Source organism: Arabidopsis lyrata, assembly GCF_000004255.2.
Source record: "Arabidopsis lyrata subsp. lyrata unplaced genomic scaffold ARALYscaffold_1, whole genome shotgun sequence".
NCBI classification, from domain to species: Eukaryota; Viridiplantae; Streptophyta; class Magnoliopsida; order Brassicales; family Brassicaceae; genus Arabidopsis; species Arabidopsis lyrata.
The window spans coordinates 26,859,748-26,874,585 of record NW_003302555.1 but is presented as its reverse complement, the minus strand read 5'-3'; the positions used below and the strand labels follow the sequence as shown (position 1 = coordinate 26,874,585).

Genomic DNA, 14,838 nt, shown 5'->3' with positions numbered 1-14,838 from the left:
TTGATGCACAGTCCATAAGGCACATGCCACAAAGCAGGAAAAATCTTCCAGATTTCTTGATTTGTTCGGATATGACAATGTATCTGATTGTATATCCGCTGTATTTCATCCAAATTTGTCAATTCTGCCGACAATGAAACACTTAAAAATTACAACAAAGATAAAACCTATAAAAAACCTAGGGATATATTAAGTCTAACATACCAGCTTCTATAATTTTTTGTTCATATGAGCTTAGATCCTTGCTGCAAAAGTTGTTTACCAACTCTTCCCTCACAGATGGCTCCAACGCATCGACAACCAAGCAAGCATCAGATAACTTCTTTAGTAAAGACATTTCCTCTGTCTCTTTCCCAGTAGCTAGACTGATATCACAACAGTAGACATTATTGGAACAAGGAAGGCAGTAGAGGATGCGAGAGGGGGAATTGAGAGATTAGTGAAACATCTTAAGACAATTTGTGGTTTACAACAACATGAAGCAGAAAATAGTCTATATGATTATGCAAGTACTATTTTAACAAAACAAGAGCAGCCAATAAAAAAGGCCTCCATTTATATACCAAGAGTGCAAAATCATCACCTTAGTACCAACAGTTAAAACATACGAACATTACAGTGAATATCTTTTTACCACCTCTGTGGACTTACTTAAGTATGTAAAATATGGTAGACTCACTAAAGGCAGTACCTGGAAAAATCAGAAAATACATGAGACTTAAGAATTTGCTTTATATTCTCAAGCTTTACTCTGACATCCGTTATGCTAGGAACATCCCAATTCCTTTTGAAATGATTCACTAATTGGTTTACGGCCTGAAAAAACATGATAGGGTCAGAAAATGAGAAGAGTAATGTGCTAGAAAATCCACCTAACATCAAAAATTGATTTTCAAAATGGCAAAGAACTGACTTGGGCTCCCATGGTGAACATAAAACTAAAGCAAGTGAACTACGACCAACTTAAACGTAACCAACAAACGCCAAAGTTTGTTTAACTAAAAAAAGGTACCTCGAGCTGCGCAGCTGCCTCCTTGTATTGCCTATTTGACGCCATCCCCTGAAGTTGTACAACAGCAGAGACTGCCATAGTGTGGTTGTGAGTGTCATTAATGAGCTTCTAAATATATTAAGTTACTACATAAACAAAATAAATACATTCACTAATAGGTTAACAAGCAACTTCATGTAGCCTAACTTGGAACCCCTAATTATATAGGGTTTGTTTGTAATACAGTTCAATACTGTTGGCTATCATTCAGATTTCAGCATACCATGACCCGATATAGTTGAATGGAGTGATTATTGATAACTTACCTAGCATTGTGAGGTTATGGAGGGGAGTGATTACGGTGGTTATGTTCTTCTTTGCAAAATCTAACTTCTTAATGTCACCGCATATTTCTTGGATCATTGCTTCATCTTTCTCAGCTTTAGAATTCATCTCTTGAATATTACGAGAGAGTTCCTGAGTTAAAAAGACAAGAGTGATAAGAGAATGAAAGAAGGAAACGATATTTTGAAAGTAGGCATACATACAATACATATATATCAACCTATGAGAAACTAACCCGTGCAGCAAGTGTAGCATTAGCAAGATCTTCTTTAGCTTTATTTACCGAGTTACGCTGGAGTAATGATAGCCAGACCCAAGGAAAAGATTCAGAAGCACATAGAAGCAACATTATTCTTTTTCATAGTGCATACAATACAACGATTTACATAAGGTATATAACCTCACATAAATAAGCGACCAGGAAGAAAAAGTAAAACAAAGCTTACCTGTTGACGAATAGCAGCAAGTAGAGTAGCATCCACCCGCCGAAGTTCACTGTTAATCTTTTGAGAAAGTTCCTATGTTTATAAAGAATATAAAGGTTTACGAATGAAATGAAAAAGACAGATTGATAAGATATTTTGACAATACGAATACAACACATATCAAGCTATGAGAAACTAACCTCCGCAGCACATGTAGCATCATCAAGATCCTCAGTTGTTCCCAAGTCACTCTGGGAGACCAAAAATAAGTTTCAGATGTATACATTATTTTTTGAACACAGAGGCAAAGTTCTTCTTTTTCCTTAGTCATACAATATAATTCTTGTAAAGTAAAAACATTATAATCCTCACATAAATTCAAGAAAACGACCTGTGGACGAACATCAGCTAGTATGGTAGCATCAATCCGTTGCATCTCATGATGAATCTTTTGCATTAGTGGCTTAAGTCCAAGTAGATATGTTTCTATAAGAGAAAACACCAATTCTGAGAAACTCACTTATCAGAGTTAAAATCACGAAATCAACAAAGAATTACCTGCCGGGAACATCTGGTTGATAAAATCTAAACCACTCGAAAATGGCGATCTGCATAACAAAGGGGCAAAAGATCAACAACGTGTCCACAGAATCTATAAAAACTCAAAATTTTCGGAAAAATACTAAGAAGAAGAAAGCGAGGTACGAACTTGTCCACTAAACTTCCAACCAGTTTTCCCACAAATGTTTTTTCTTTAGGACCAGGAAAGCCAAAAAATTTAAATACAGTAAATCTCTATAAATTAATGATATTTTATCAATTTAATGATATTACTTAATTTTTATTTATTAGTTTATAGAAAATTTATTTTAATGGTTAATAGCCTAGGAAAAATATGAATTAAAAGAATTTTATCTAAATAAAATTAATGTTTTGGATGTTATAAATTTTGTTGTTTTTAATTTGAAATTTAATGTTATAAATATAATAAAATAAAAATTATTTTGACAACAAATAACAAATATTATTAGATGAATTCACTTATATAAATGATATATATAAATTCAAATTTTTTATTAATGACCTCAATTGTTGTATTTTAGCACATAAAAACAAAAAAAAAAGAAATATGTTTTCCCCCGAAACTATCCAGACTTGTGAAGAATTGAATCCATCTCTACTCCGATCGATAAAACATGATCATCATTCTTGATTATAAGACCTAATTTCACCCATCAAATACCAAAAGCAGAGCATAAATGAATACTAACATGACCAAAATGTTTGTCATCAGCAAGTTATTTATGTTCAACGTGTCAATCACACGAGTACAAAAGAAGAAACTTCAAAAAAAGAAAACAAATCTCACACAAAATAAAGAGTTTATGCCATTGAAGAAGATTCAGACGATCAAATTAGAATTATACCAAAAGCACAGAAAGAAGATTACGACCGGAATACAACAAAAAAAGGATCATAGTTATAAGAGCATCTACATCGCTAGTGTCTCAACAGATTTTTTATGATTTAAATAATAGAAAATAATAAAAAAGCAGGAAAGAGAATGAAATACGTTTCTAAACTATGAGAAACCCATTTAACATATAACTTTATTTTGATTGGCCAATATTTTTAATTATCATTTAAAATATAAATAAATAATCAAAATGATTAAAATATTATAAATAAGAAACTAGAAAGGTATATGAGCGTTGGAGATGCTCTAACAATTCTTATTTGAGAGCAAGAAGTTTGGCTTTTTCAATAGCTTCCTCACCAGTCACCTAAAACAAAAGAATGAAAATCTTAGAAAATCATTCGGCCATCGTCTAAATAAATTACTCACGACTCATGGATGATTCAATCCTTTTTTTTAGATCAGATTTTTACCTCTAGATAAAATTAATTCTTTTCAGAGTTTTAGCTATGATACATTCTGTCCAGTATGTATCTCTATATTTTCCCTGATAAAAAAATATGGGCAATTCCCAAAAATACTAAACTTAAGTTTTGCTTTTCCAAAAATACCAAACTTAAGTTTTGATTTTACAAAAATACCACAATTTTCCAAAATACTAATTTAAGGTTTGGTTTTTCAAAATACCACAAAAATAAAATTTAGCTAGGGTTTAAATTTTCGTAGTTAAAGCTTAATTTCAAAAATTTAAACCCTAGTTCAAAACTAAATCCTAAACTTAATAAACCCTATCCTCTATAAACTGTACCGTAAATCTGAAATAGTTAAACTAAATCTAAAAATTTAAATTCTGAACCCTTGAAAATCATTTTTGGTGTTTGTGGTGTTTTTGAAAAACCAAAACTTTGGTAGTATTTTATAACACTAAACTAATAGTGGTATTTTCTGGCAACAAAACTGTGGTATATTGAAGAATTTCTCTAAAAATATTACCAGAATTTCGTATTTATTTTAAAATTTTATAGTTAGTTATATTATTCTAATTAAGAAAGTTATATGCTCATGTTATACCTTAATATAGGGTTTAAATTTTCGTAGTTAAATATTTAAAACTTATCAATGAGACAGGTCATGTTTTGCTTATGGAACGTAGGTAGCTGCATCCACGAATAATATAAATGACCATAACGTTAGCTACTCCCTCTGTTTCACAAAGAGTGTCGTTTTAGAGTTTTGCATACAGATTAAGAAAACATTAAATTTTTTGTTTTTTCTAAACAAAAACATCATTACCTATATACTTAAACACAATCTGCCCAATAGTAAAACAATCTGCAGAATACTAATAGTCATAAAACATAAAAAATCATTAAATTTTGCATTGAAAACCTAAAACGACACTCTTTGTGAAACAAAAATAAAACCTTAAAACGACACTCTTTGTGAAACAGAGGGAGTATATGAGAAGGGACACGGAACAAATCAAACCTCCAACCAATTTCAAAAAATTCAAAATTCTTGTAAAAATAAATTCTACGTAAATTTTAATTAATAAATTGATTATTTTCAGAGATTAGGTATGATACAAAATGTCAGATATGTATTTCTATATTTTCCCTGATAAAAATAATACCAGAATGTCATATGTATTATAAAATGTATAGTTAGTTATATTATTCTAATTAATAAAATTATATGCTCACGTTACGTTGTACCTTAAGATAGGGTTTAAATTTCTTAATTAAATATTTGATACTTATCAATGAGACAAGTCATGTTTTGCTTATGGAACGTAGGTTGCTGCATTCACGAATAATATAAACGACCATAATGTTAGCTAAATGAGAAGGGACACGGAACTTAAACCTCCAGCCAATTTCATAAAATTTAAAATTCTTATAAAATAAATTCTACAAATTTAAATTAAAAATTGAATATTAATTATGGTTAAGGAACATATATTCTCACGCAGACATGTGCAGGTAATGTATAAGAGAAATATGGTGCCGTAAAACTCATATTGTTTCTTTTTTTAATTAAGAATAATTCAAGTTTTGATAATTAGATGTAGTTTTTTATTAGAAAACAAGACAGCGATCGAAGTGGAGAACATGGAGGAGATCAAATTCAGAATAATTAAAATGCAATGCAAATATACGTAACGAGTTAACTTGAATCTCCATGCAAGTCCCATGCACTCAAACCCTTGTATATAAACCCCTCCAAGTTCATCGTTTAATCATCACCAAAATAAGCGGCCCATCAATAAAGAAAATACAAACTCAACCATGGCAATTACAAAAGCTCACTACTCTTTAGCAGTTCTTGTCGTTCTCTTTGTCGTTTCGAGTAGCCAAAAAGTCTGCAATCCAGAATGCAAGGCCAAAGAACCCTTCCACTGCGACAATACTCATGCATTCAACCGAACTGGATTTCCCAAAAATTTCACTTTTGGTGCAGCTACTTCGGCATATCAAGTATATATATCTTGGCTTTTGGGGATCGATTTTTATTGCTATATATAGGATTTTTCATTTTTTTCGTACAATATATATATATCCAACATGACTTAATTTGTTCTACCAGATTGAAGGTGCAGCACATAGAGCACTTAATGGATGGGACTACTTCACTCATAGATATCCAGGTCATAAACATCATTTAACATATTATTTGTTACCATGATCCTCAATGTATGAGAAAAAATGTACCTATATATAGATGTTAAAAGAGTTATTCATGGTCATGTTTTTGTTATTTATATACAGAAAAAGTTCCGGATCGCAGTTCAGGAGACCTTGCGTGTGTTAGAATTTGTGTCCATGATTAAATCTTGTAATATCATATATGTTATAGTTTGTATGTAAAGTCAACGGATGTCATGTGCTACATGTTACTTACTACGAAAGGGTGTGAGTAAGACACGTAACTTGTCGGAAAAGTTACAACTCTTACCAACGGTTACTTAGAGTAGTTAGTTATGTACACATCTATATAAGTGTGTATGTTGTCTTATGTAAAAACTGTCGAGAATAATAAAGAAGTTTTTCCACTTTTCAATTCTTTGTTTTCTCTACCATGCTCTGTATTTGAAGCAATGGCTTCTACAATTATACAAGAGCAAAAACACCAACATGGTATCAGAGCTTTAATGATTCAAGGACCAATCGAAGCATTAAGAGAAGCATAAAAAGAATCTGCAAAAAGGTTCAAGTCAAAACAGAGATCATGGCAAGACGTTGCAGCAAGTGATTCACATGTTTGATGGAGAAACGATGGAATCTGGTGTGTAACAAGATGAAGACCATCTTACTATCGACATAACTGTGGCTGGTGGTGAAAGGTGTTCCTAACAAACTGACGCAATCCGAAGAGACATCCGAAGGGGTGCAATTAAGAAATCAAAGGAAGGAAGCGTCAATGGAGGAATTAAGGACACTGTGAAGCACATGAAGATCATGTCTTTTCACAGAATTAGAACACGTATGAAGGTGTGTTCGGTGCTCGACCAAGAAGAAGGGATTCTGGTTTTAAACCAGAAAATCAATAAAAGTGGTGTGAGGTGTTAAAAACACAATCTCACGGAGGAAGCTACCTGTTTTAAGAAACAGAGCAAGGCTTGTTAGCAAAAAGTGGTGTGGAGTCGTTGAGAATGATGTTCACACGGGGAAGCCGCCTGTTGTAAGAAACAGGGCAAGGCTTAGTGTCAAAAGGTGTTGTTGAGTTGTGAAGAACACTGCAACACGGAGTAAGCTTCTGTTGGGAGAACAGTGCAAGGCTACTCAGCAAAAAGGTTCAAGGGAACCGATGTCGTCAACGAGACGTGGAGAAAGTTTGTTTTAAAAAGTAAGAAACAAACGTAGCGACAAAAGTCAAAATAAAGCCGAGAAATGGTGTGACTTTTGTACGTGTGACAATCACAATGGGAGTGATTGTTGGAGAAAGCAACACAACGATGTTAGCTTGCCTACGGGTGTTAAGGCTGCTTACCTAAGAGAAAGGGAGCAGAGGCCGGTTGCAAAGATAACCGAAGAAGACGTGAAGATGTTCACGCACAAGACGTCACAGAGACGTGATGATGATCAAAGGAAGACACCAAGCAAAAAGTTGAGATGCTTACCTAAGAGTGAAAGGAAGCATTGGCTGGTTGTATAGACAACCGAAGAAGACGTGGAGAAGATTCACGTACAAGACGTCACAGAGACGTGATGATGATCAAAGGATCACATATTTGGTGATCAAGAGGACACCAAAAGGGAAAGAGAAGAAAGCTCACTTAAGAGAAAGGGAGTGGAAGAAGGTTGCAAGAACAGCCGACGAAAACATGATAAAGATCACGGAGAAGACGTGAGGAAAGTTCATGGAGACTTCAAGAAAAACGTGAGAGAGATCACGGGTAAACTTGAAAGTGACTTGGAGAAGACTTTCTGGGGAATGGTCAACATGTAATGACGGCAGGAAAAGGAAATATCCAAGTGATGACAAGCCAAGGAGAGAAGATCATCAAAGAGGTATTTCTAGTGCCGGGTTTAGCGAGTTGAGTGTTTCTCAAATGATATCCAATGGACACGGAGTCTTATTTGAAGACAATAAATGTATCATCAATAAACCTCAAGGAAGAAGGATATTGGATATTAAGATGAAGCAGAAGAGTTTTCCATTGAGATGGAGAAAGTCAGACACAAGTGCTTTACTTGCCAGTGAAGAAGAAGTAAAGAAGGTCAAGAGGGAGATAGAGAAGGGAAGCTTACCAATGTCGTCAAAGGGATTCAACCTAGAGAAGAGGTAAATCACCATGGTGAAGAAGAATCGATGGGATAAATGATGAAATCCCTAGATTGAAATTGGGGATTTAATCAATGGACTCAAGAGGGAGTGTTAGAATTTGTGTCCATGATTAAATCTTGTAATATCATATATGTTATAGTTTGTATGTAAAGTCAACGGATGTCATGTGCTACATGTTACTTACTACGAAAGGGTGTGAGTAAGACACGTAACTTGTCGGAAAAGTTACAACTCTTACCAACGGTTACTTAGAGTAGTTAGTTATGTACACATCTATATAAGTGTGTATGTTGTCTTATGTAAAAACTGTCGAGAATAATAAAGAAGTTTTTCCACTTTTCAATTCTTTGTTTTCTCTACCATGCTCTGTATTTGAAGCAATGGCTTCTACAATTATACAAGAGCAAAAACACCAACAGCGTGTGATTCGTATGATCTTTATAAGGTAAGAAGAGGCTATCACTATTGATGAATGTGTAGATATGATATTTTTTCAGTTTTGTAATTTCAATTTAATTTTACAATTTTCATTTAACCTTGAACAGGATGATGTCAAACTACTAAAAAGAATGAATGTTCAAGCATACCGACTCTCGATAGCATGGTCAAGGGTCTTACCAAGTAAATACAAAAACACTTCTCCTATTCTTCATGCATGATTTCATCTAATTAACAAAAGAAAAATGACCGATAATTTTGTGATTTTTATATACTAATCTTAGAGGGAAGACTGATTGGGGGAGTGGACGAGAATGGGATAACATACTACAACAATCTCATTAACGAGTTGAAAGCAAATGGTAAATTCGAAATTCAAGTACTTAATGCTAATACATTTTAAATAATGTTATTGAATTTGTCGTATAAACATTTAACTTATACGTGAATACAGGCATAGAACCATATGTGACTATTTTTCATTGGGATGTTCCCCAGACTTTAGAAGACGAATATGGAGGCTTCTTAAGCTCACGTATAGTGTAAGTGCATTAACGATTTTGATTCATAACTTCTTCTTTTTTTCTTTCTTTGCTTTAGGTTATGTAACATCGCTATCAAATCTATGTATGCCTAATATGTGCGATACGTGAATAGGGAGGACTACACAAACTACGCTGAGCTTCTATTCCAAAGATTTGGAGACAGGGTCAAATTTTGGATCACTTTAAATCAGCCTTTCTCTCTTGCAACCAAAGGTTATGGAGATGGATCGTATCCACCAGGACGGTGCACCGGCTGTGAATTTGGAGGAGATTCCGGAGTGGAACCTTATACAGTTGCACATAACCAACTTCTAGCTCATGCCAAAGCTGTATCTTTATACAGAAAAAGATATCAGGTATATAAAGTGTAACATCTCTGAGAATTTCATTTGTGCGTCAATTTTTACATATTTGTAGTATATAATCTAAAAATATTTATGCAGAAATTTCAAGGTGGTAAGATTGGAACAACTTTGATTGGGAGATGGTTCGCCCCACTAAACGAATCTAACAATCTCGACAAGGCTGCTGCAAAACGAGCATTCGATTTTTTCGTTGGATGGTATATATATTATGTTCAATTAAATGATTCTTAAAATACATGCACATATATATAAAGTTTTAGTTGGAAAGATTTTGTTAAAAGCACACTTTAATTTGCAACACTAATTTATGAATCTTTTATTACATGAATTAAGGTTCTTGGATCCATTGGTGTATGGAAAATATCCAAAGATAATGAGAGAGATGGTAGGAGATAGATTGCCAGAATTCACATCGGAGGAATCAGCTTTAGTAAAAGGATCACTTGATTTTTTAGGGTTGAACTATTACGTTACACAATATGCAACCGACGCACCTGCTCCAACACAACCTAGTGCAATAACGGATCCACGAGTTACTCTTGGATGTAAGTAAAATTTGTTTTTCCGTATTTTTTTGTGTATATTTTTATTTATATTTTAAGTATCCATACTCATTATTCATTTATTTGGTTTCAGTTTACCGCAATGGAGTTCCTATTGGTGTTGTGGCAAGTATCGACTTAAATTTCAAAAAAATCATTTTCACAGTTAAAAGATTACTAATTCAACTCTATTTTTTCTTTCTTCTACAGGCTCCTAGCTTCGTCTACTATCCTCCAGGATTCCGTCAGATTCTAAACTACATCAAAGACAACTACAAAAATCCACTTACCTACATCACCGAAAACGGTATGTACATATCATTTTATGTTGCATTTGAATATGTTTAACCAATGAAAAATCGATCTAGATATGTGTTTATTACAAATCTAGCTTGTGTTAAAATTTCAGGAGTTGCTGATCTTGATCTTGGAAACGTAACGCTTGCAACTGCTCTTGCCGATAATGGACGAATTCAAAACCATTGCAGCCATCTCTCTTGTCTCAAATGCGCCATAAAGTGAGTTATGATTCCTGTTTTATTTATTTGATATACTTTCTTTGGACAATTATAAATGTTAATATACCAAAAATACTTTTCGAAAAATATTTTATAGGGATGGATGCAACGTAGCAGGATATTTTGCATGGTCACTGATGGACAATTACGAATTCGGAAATGGTTACACTCTCCGGTTTGGTATGAATTGGGTCAACTTCACTAATCCTGCTGATCGAAAAGAAAAAGCTTCTGGAAAATGGTTCTCTAGGTTCCTCGCAAAATAAGTGGAAGCCGGCCCTTGATATAAATCCAAACCTCGAACGTAATAACAATGGTACTGTATGTATTATTATTTTTTAAGACTACCTAAACCTTAAGTGTATTGTATGTTGTTAATAATGTTGTGATAATCGGATCTCATTTCGGGGCCAGTTCATTAATAAATAAAAATGTATTTGAAGTTTGTATTGTTTTTGAATTATACTCTTGCTAAGTATATCATCGCAAAAATCTTTCAACGTTTTACAATTGATACCATGGACACGTATTCAACAAAAGCTCCAAGCCAAGGTGTAACTGTGTAATAATGCCCGTGCATATGTGCTTTAGTAGTATGGAAAGCTTTGGTGAAGGTGAAACTCCCATATCCGAATTCGATCCTCTCTGGAAATAAAAACACATTTGTGTGGAAAGTCTGTCAGTTGGGCGTTGGTCCAATTGGTTTACGTGGTAGTCAGAAATGCAGGCGGGTTTGACTACCCTTGGCATTGGTCGAAAGGTACTCCAAACTCGAAACAAGCAGTGTGGTATCCCAATTTTGGATTACATGGATCTCACGAATCTCATGACCCGTTGTTTGACCCGAGTCCGCTCGGAGCTCATGGTGTCCGTTGAATCGTTGAACTGTTGAACCACATGAATAGTCCACTCTGTAGTACCTCGATGCGTTCTTACCGAAGCCGACCGGATCAGCCGATAGGATTTATCAGAAAAAGAAAAAAAAAAACTGTGTAATAATCAAAACTTTTAATTGTTATAATTTAAACCTAAGAAATAATTCTCTGATAATTACGACGTCCTAGCTAAAACCATTTTGATAATCAATATTAGTAATAGTATGAGTCCTAGCTATAACAATTTTGATTTTTTTTTTTCTATGACAATTAACCCCTGCGAAGTGCGAACAATCCTAATGCCCAATATTTTTAATTCTATTTACGATCTCTTCAGTTGCCTTGCTTCTTTAATTTCCTTCTGTTGCTATCTGATTTCATTAGTGTAATCAATACAAAAGACACGAAAAATGGGTACGTCTTGGTTAAACTTAGTTCTTAGAATACTAAAATTGTGACCCTGATGATTCTTGTGAGTTCGATACCACTGGATATTATCGTGCACTTACTGACTAGCATATTGAGTTAAAACTTGATTGCATCAGTTTGCGCAGTCAAATTGACATACGGAAAGGAGGTGAAGTACAAGAAAGTTGATGAGATGGTGAAGCTGTTCGACCTTCGACGAAGAAGAAAAAAAATCTGCTGATGTGGCCAATACTAAGGGCATTCTCTCCGGTAAACTAGAGGCGTCTCCCTGTGTAGACGCTCTCTCGTTACTCATGAAAAATGAATACTCCAAAACCTAAAGAACCAAGGAAGATGGAAAGGCTTGAGGGACTTAAGAAGCATAAAGACCGCAAGATTTGTCATGTTGCATAAGCCCTTCTTCACCTTTAGCGAGAAAGGATCAGAGAACAAGAAAGTAAAGAATCTGTGGTTTTTACCAAAAAAAAAAAAAAAAAAAAAAAAAAGAATCTGTGACCAAGACGTTTCCTAACAACTCTCGTATAGCTCATTAGATATGTGCATATACATAACCATTTTGGGCTTGATTGGTTCTCCCGCTAGCACCCTCCTAGCGGTTACTAGCGGTCGGTTGCGGTTGTTAGCGGTTGGTACCAATCATAGAAACCGCTCCGTACCGCTTCAAACCGCTCGAAATCGCTGAATTTCAAAAGCTCATTTCCGCAAGCGTTTGCGGTTGCGGGCGGTAGCGGTTGGATTTAAAAAAAAAAAAAAAAAAAAAAAAAATCAAACGTTTACTTATAATTATTATAAAATATATTAATCTTATATATATCTTTCATCTTTGTATCACGTTCTCATCAGAAACCCTAATCAATATTCTAAAACCTTATTTTCTCAATGTCTTCCACCCAAACTGATGAAAATCAATTTGAATATTTTTTTCTTTCATTATATATTGCTTTTCTTTTTGATTGAATATATGTTTCGATTTGTTTTCTCGAATAGAAAATTACTTGCTTTTTGATTGAATTCAACGTTATTTACAGTTTGTCCCATTACTTGATACAATTTTTGGTGTTAACGACCCAGCATAAAGTACTATCTTATTATAAAAATTTTTTATTTTTGAATAATTATTTAGTACTTTATTTATGGTTTTAATTATTAAGCATGTTCAATTTTTCTAATATTATCATAATAATATATTGGTGTTTTTATTTCTTTTTTTTTTTGTAATATTTTTTATTTTTTTAGTCATTTTTTATTTAACTGCTACCGCACCCGCTGGTTTACCAGTCATAAAACTTCCGCAAACGCATCCATTTTCAAACGCTAAACCAGTCGTTCAAAACGCTTGGTAACGCTTGAAACCGCAACCGCCCGCTTCCGCAAACTCCCGCAACCGCAACCGCAACCGCTGCGTTTAAACCAGTCAGACCCTTTGTATCTATAGCATATACAGTATAGATAATTTTCTATTGCTTCCAACAATATCGGATATCTTCCTTTAAAGGATTCTCTGATTGGCTAAAATAATTATTTCGCCAAGATTTTCTCTGTATAAGTTTTGTAACAAAAAGAAATGCACTGGGGGTTATTGAACGTAAGAATTGTTATAAACCATATGGATGGACTCCATAACCGGCCCATGGCCCATTAGGGTTTTACCTTAGTCTCTGTATCCTGCTATTATCCTTGTATATATATCCTTTATACTATTAATGAAAGACACAGTTCACAACACGTTATCAGACATTTTGATATTTTATTAATTTAATATAAACCGTAGGTTAAACCGAAAGTAAACCGAAACCCTAAATCCTAGGTTAAACCGGTTTAATAAACCCTAAGTCACGGTTTAAGATCAAGCTTCCTATAAATGGAAAGTTTCCAGAAATAGAAAGTTCCATATAAAGAAAGTTTACAGAAACAGAAGGTTTCCTAAAATAGCAAGTTTCCCAAAATAAAAGGTTTCCTAAAATAGCAAGTTTCCCAAAATGGAAAGTTACCAAAATAGGAAACCCCTTCATAAGGAAATATTCCAAAACCCTAAAATACATAATTATTTAGGATTTCTTTCTAGATGAGAAATAGAAATTTTCCATAAAAGGAAAGTTCCATATAAGGAAAGTTTCCATAAATAGAAAGTTCCATACATAAAACCGAAATCCTAGCAAAAACCCTAGTACTATAAATCGCGGATGCTAAAACCCTAAAACTTAACCGCGAAATCCTAATATCCTAATCTAGTATGATCCCATTGTTTGGTTGTTGCATACTAGATCAATCTTCTAGGGTTGATTTCATCCATATATATATAACATGATTGTTTAGAAAACACTTGCTGAAGACAAGCATGGCTCGGTCTTAAATACCGCATGACTTGGTCTAACCGATTTAACTCATTTAACTCTATATATTATAGATATCAGAAATCAACTATTATGAATACATGGCACTCAATGCCTCTGGTGACAATTATTTAAAATGGGCTTTGGACACTGAGATTGTCCTAAAGGAAAAAGGGCTTGGTGAATCTATTGTAGAAGGAAACAATGTCACCAGAAGAGAAAGATATTAGGCGATTACTAACATACGCCATCACCTCAATGAGAGTCTCAAAATCAGTACCTCACTATTAAGAATCCTCTGGACCTCAGGACAGAGTTGAAAAAAAAAAAAAAAAAAAAACGGTGCTATTACCCAAAAGCCCGATTCGATCGAAAGAATCTCAGATTCCAAGAATTCAAATCCATGAATAAGTATAACTCAGCACTATTTAAAATAGTGTCAATACTGAGATTCCGTGGTGAGGAAGTTACTGAGAATGACTTGCTAGAGAAAGCATTCTCGACCTTTCACACAAACAATATATTTCCTCAGCAACAATATCGTGAAAAAGGTTTTTACCACATATGCAAGTCTAAACTCTTGTTTTTGGGGAGGACTCCTCTGTAGAGAGTGCTAAGGAGTGAGGCTTTGGAGAAACCGTGATGAGAACATTGATTCTGATATGCTACTTGCTGAGCAAAACAATGAGTTATAAATAGTGAAATGAGACCTCCTGGTCCTACCCTATTATCAGAAGCCCGTTGGGCTGAAGAGCCTAAAGAGACTAAAGAGTCTAACCACGTCCAAAGAGATAAGTATCATGGCCACAGTCATGGTAAATGGAATG

General features: G+C 34.1%; 3 protein-coding genes across 4 annotated transcripts; 2 read left to right on the top strand and 1 right to left on the bottom strand.

Annotated features, from left to right (window-relative positions):
- Window positions 1–408: 408 nt before the first annotated feature.
- LOC110224558 (vacuolar protein sorting-associated protein 53 A-like) lies at window positions 409–2,520 on the bottom strand. Of its 2 annotated transcripts, XR_002329042.1 has the most exons (6): window positions 2,153–2,520; window positions 1,962–2,012; window positions 1,783–1,854; window positions 1,572–1,628; window positions 1,013–1,468; window positions 409–816 (listed from the first exon to the last, which is right to left on the bottom strand). XR_002329042.1 is itself a non-coding variant. In XM_021010773.1 (5 exons), exons 1-5 carry the CDS (start codon window positions 2,216–2,218, stop codon window positions 1,259–1,261), a joined length of 456 nt encoding a protein of 151 aa, XP_020866432.1. In that variant the 5' UTR covers window positions 2,219–2,520; the 3' UTR covers window positions 409–1,258. The 2 variants fall into 2 exon arrangements, 1 of the variants encoding a protein (XP_020866432.1); XM_021010773.1 differs by having other exon boundaries at window positions 409–1,468.
- Window positions 2,521–5,425: 2,905 nt separating this feature from the next.
- Window positions 5,426–9,335, top strand: LOC9330353 (myrosinase 4). The gene is made up of 8 exons (XM_021010414.1): window positions 5,426–5,655; window positions 5,765–5,825; window positions 5,947–5,978; window positions 8,385–8,411; window positions 8,512–8,587; window positions 8,689–8,766; window positions 8,859–8,946; window positions 9,062–9,335. The coding sequence occupies exons 1-8, from the start codon at window positions 5,467–5,469 to the stop codon at window positions 9,318–9,320; spliced, it is 810 nt and encodes a 269-aa protein (XP_020866073.1). The 5' UTR covers window positions 5,426–5,466; the 3' UTR covers window positions 9,321–9,335.
- A 36-nt stretch (window positions 9,336–9,371) lies between these two features.
- LOC110224384 (myrosinase 4-like) lies at window positions 9,372–10,816 on the top strand. Its single transcript, XM_021010415.1, has 6 exons — window positions 9,372–9,511; window positions 9,648–9,859; window positions 9,951–9,982; window positions 10,067–10,163; window positions 10,266–10,374; window positions 10,472–10,816. Exons 1-6 carry the CDS (start codon window positions 9,387–9,389, stop codon window positions 10,638–10,640), a joined length of 744 nt encoding a protein of 247 aa, XP_020866074.1. The 5' UTR covers window positions 9,372–9,386; the 3' UTR covers window positions 10,641–10,816.
- Window positions 10,817–14,838: the final 4,022 nt, after the last annotated feature.

Bases quoted from the DNA above. Each gene is read 5' to 3' on its own strand.
- LOC110224384 (XM_021010415.1), top strand. From the start codon at position 9,387: ATGCAGAAATTTCAAGGTGGTAAGATTGGAACAACTTTGATTGGGAGA. The intron at 9,512-9,647 runs GTATATATATTA...ACATGAATTAAG, and splicing joins TTCGATTTTTTCGTTGGATG to GTTCTTGGATCCATTGGTGT. The intron at 10,375-10,471 runs GTGAGTTATGAT...AATATTTTATAG, and splicing joins TGTCTCAAATGCGCCATAAA to GGATGGATGCAACGTAGCAG.
- LOC9330353 (XM_021010414.1), top strand. From the start codon at position 5,467: ATGGCAATTACAAAAGCTCACTACTCTTTAGCAGTTCTTGTCGTTCTC. The intron at 5,826-5,946 runs GTCATAAACATC...ATTTATATACAG, and splicing joins CTTCACTCATAGATATCCAG to AAAAAGTTCCGGATCGCAGT. The intron at 5,979-8,384 runs GCGTGTGTTAGA...AAAACACCAACA, and splicing joins ATCGCAGTTCAGGAGACCTT to GCGTGTGATTCGTATGATCT.
- LOC110224558 (XM_021010773.1), bottom strand. From the start codon at position 2,218: ATGCAAAAGATTCATCATGAGATGCAACGGATTGATGCTACCATACTA. The intron at 2,013-2,152 runs GTCGTTTTCTTG...TTGGTCTCCCAG, and splicing joins TAGCTGATGTTCGTCCACAG to AGTGACTTGGGAACAACTGA. The intron at 1,469-1,571 runs GTTAGTTTCTCA...TTTTTAACTCAG, and splicing joins ATGCTACACTTGCTGCACGG to GAACTCTCTCGTAATATTCA.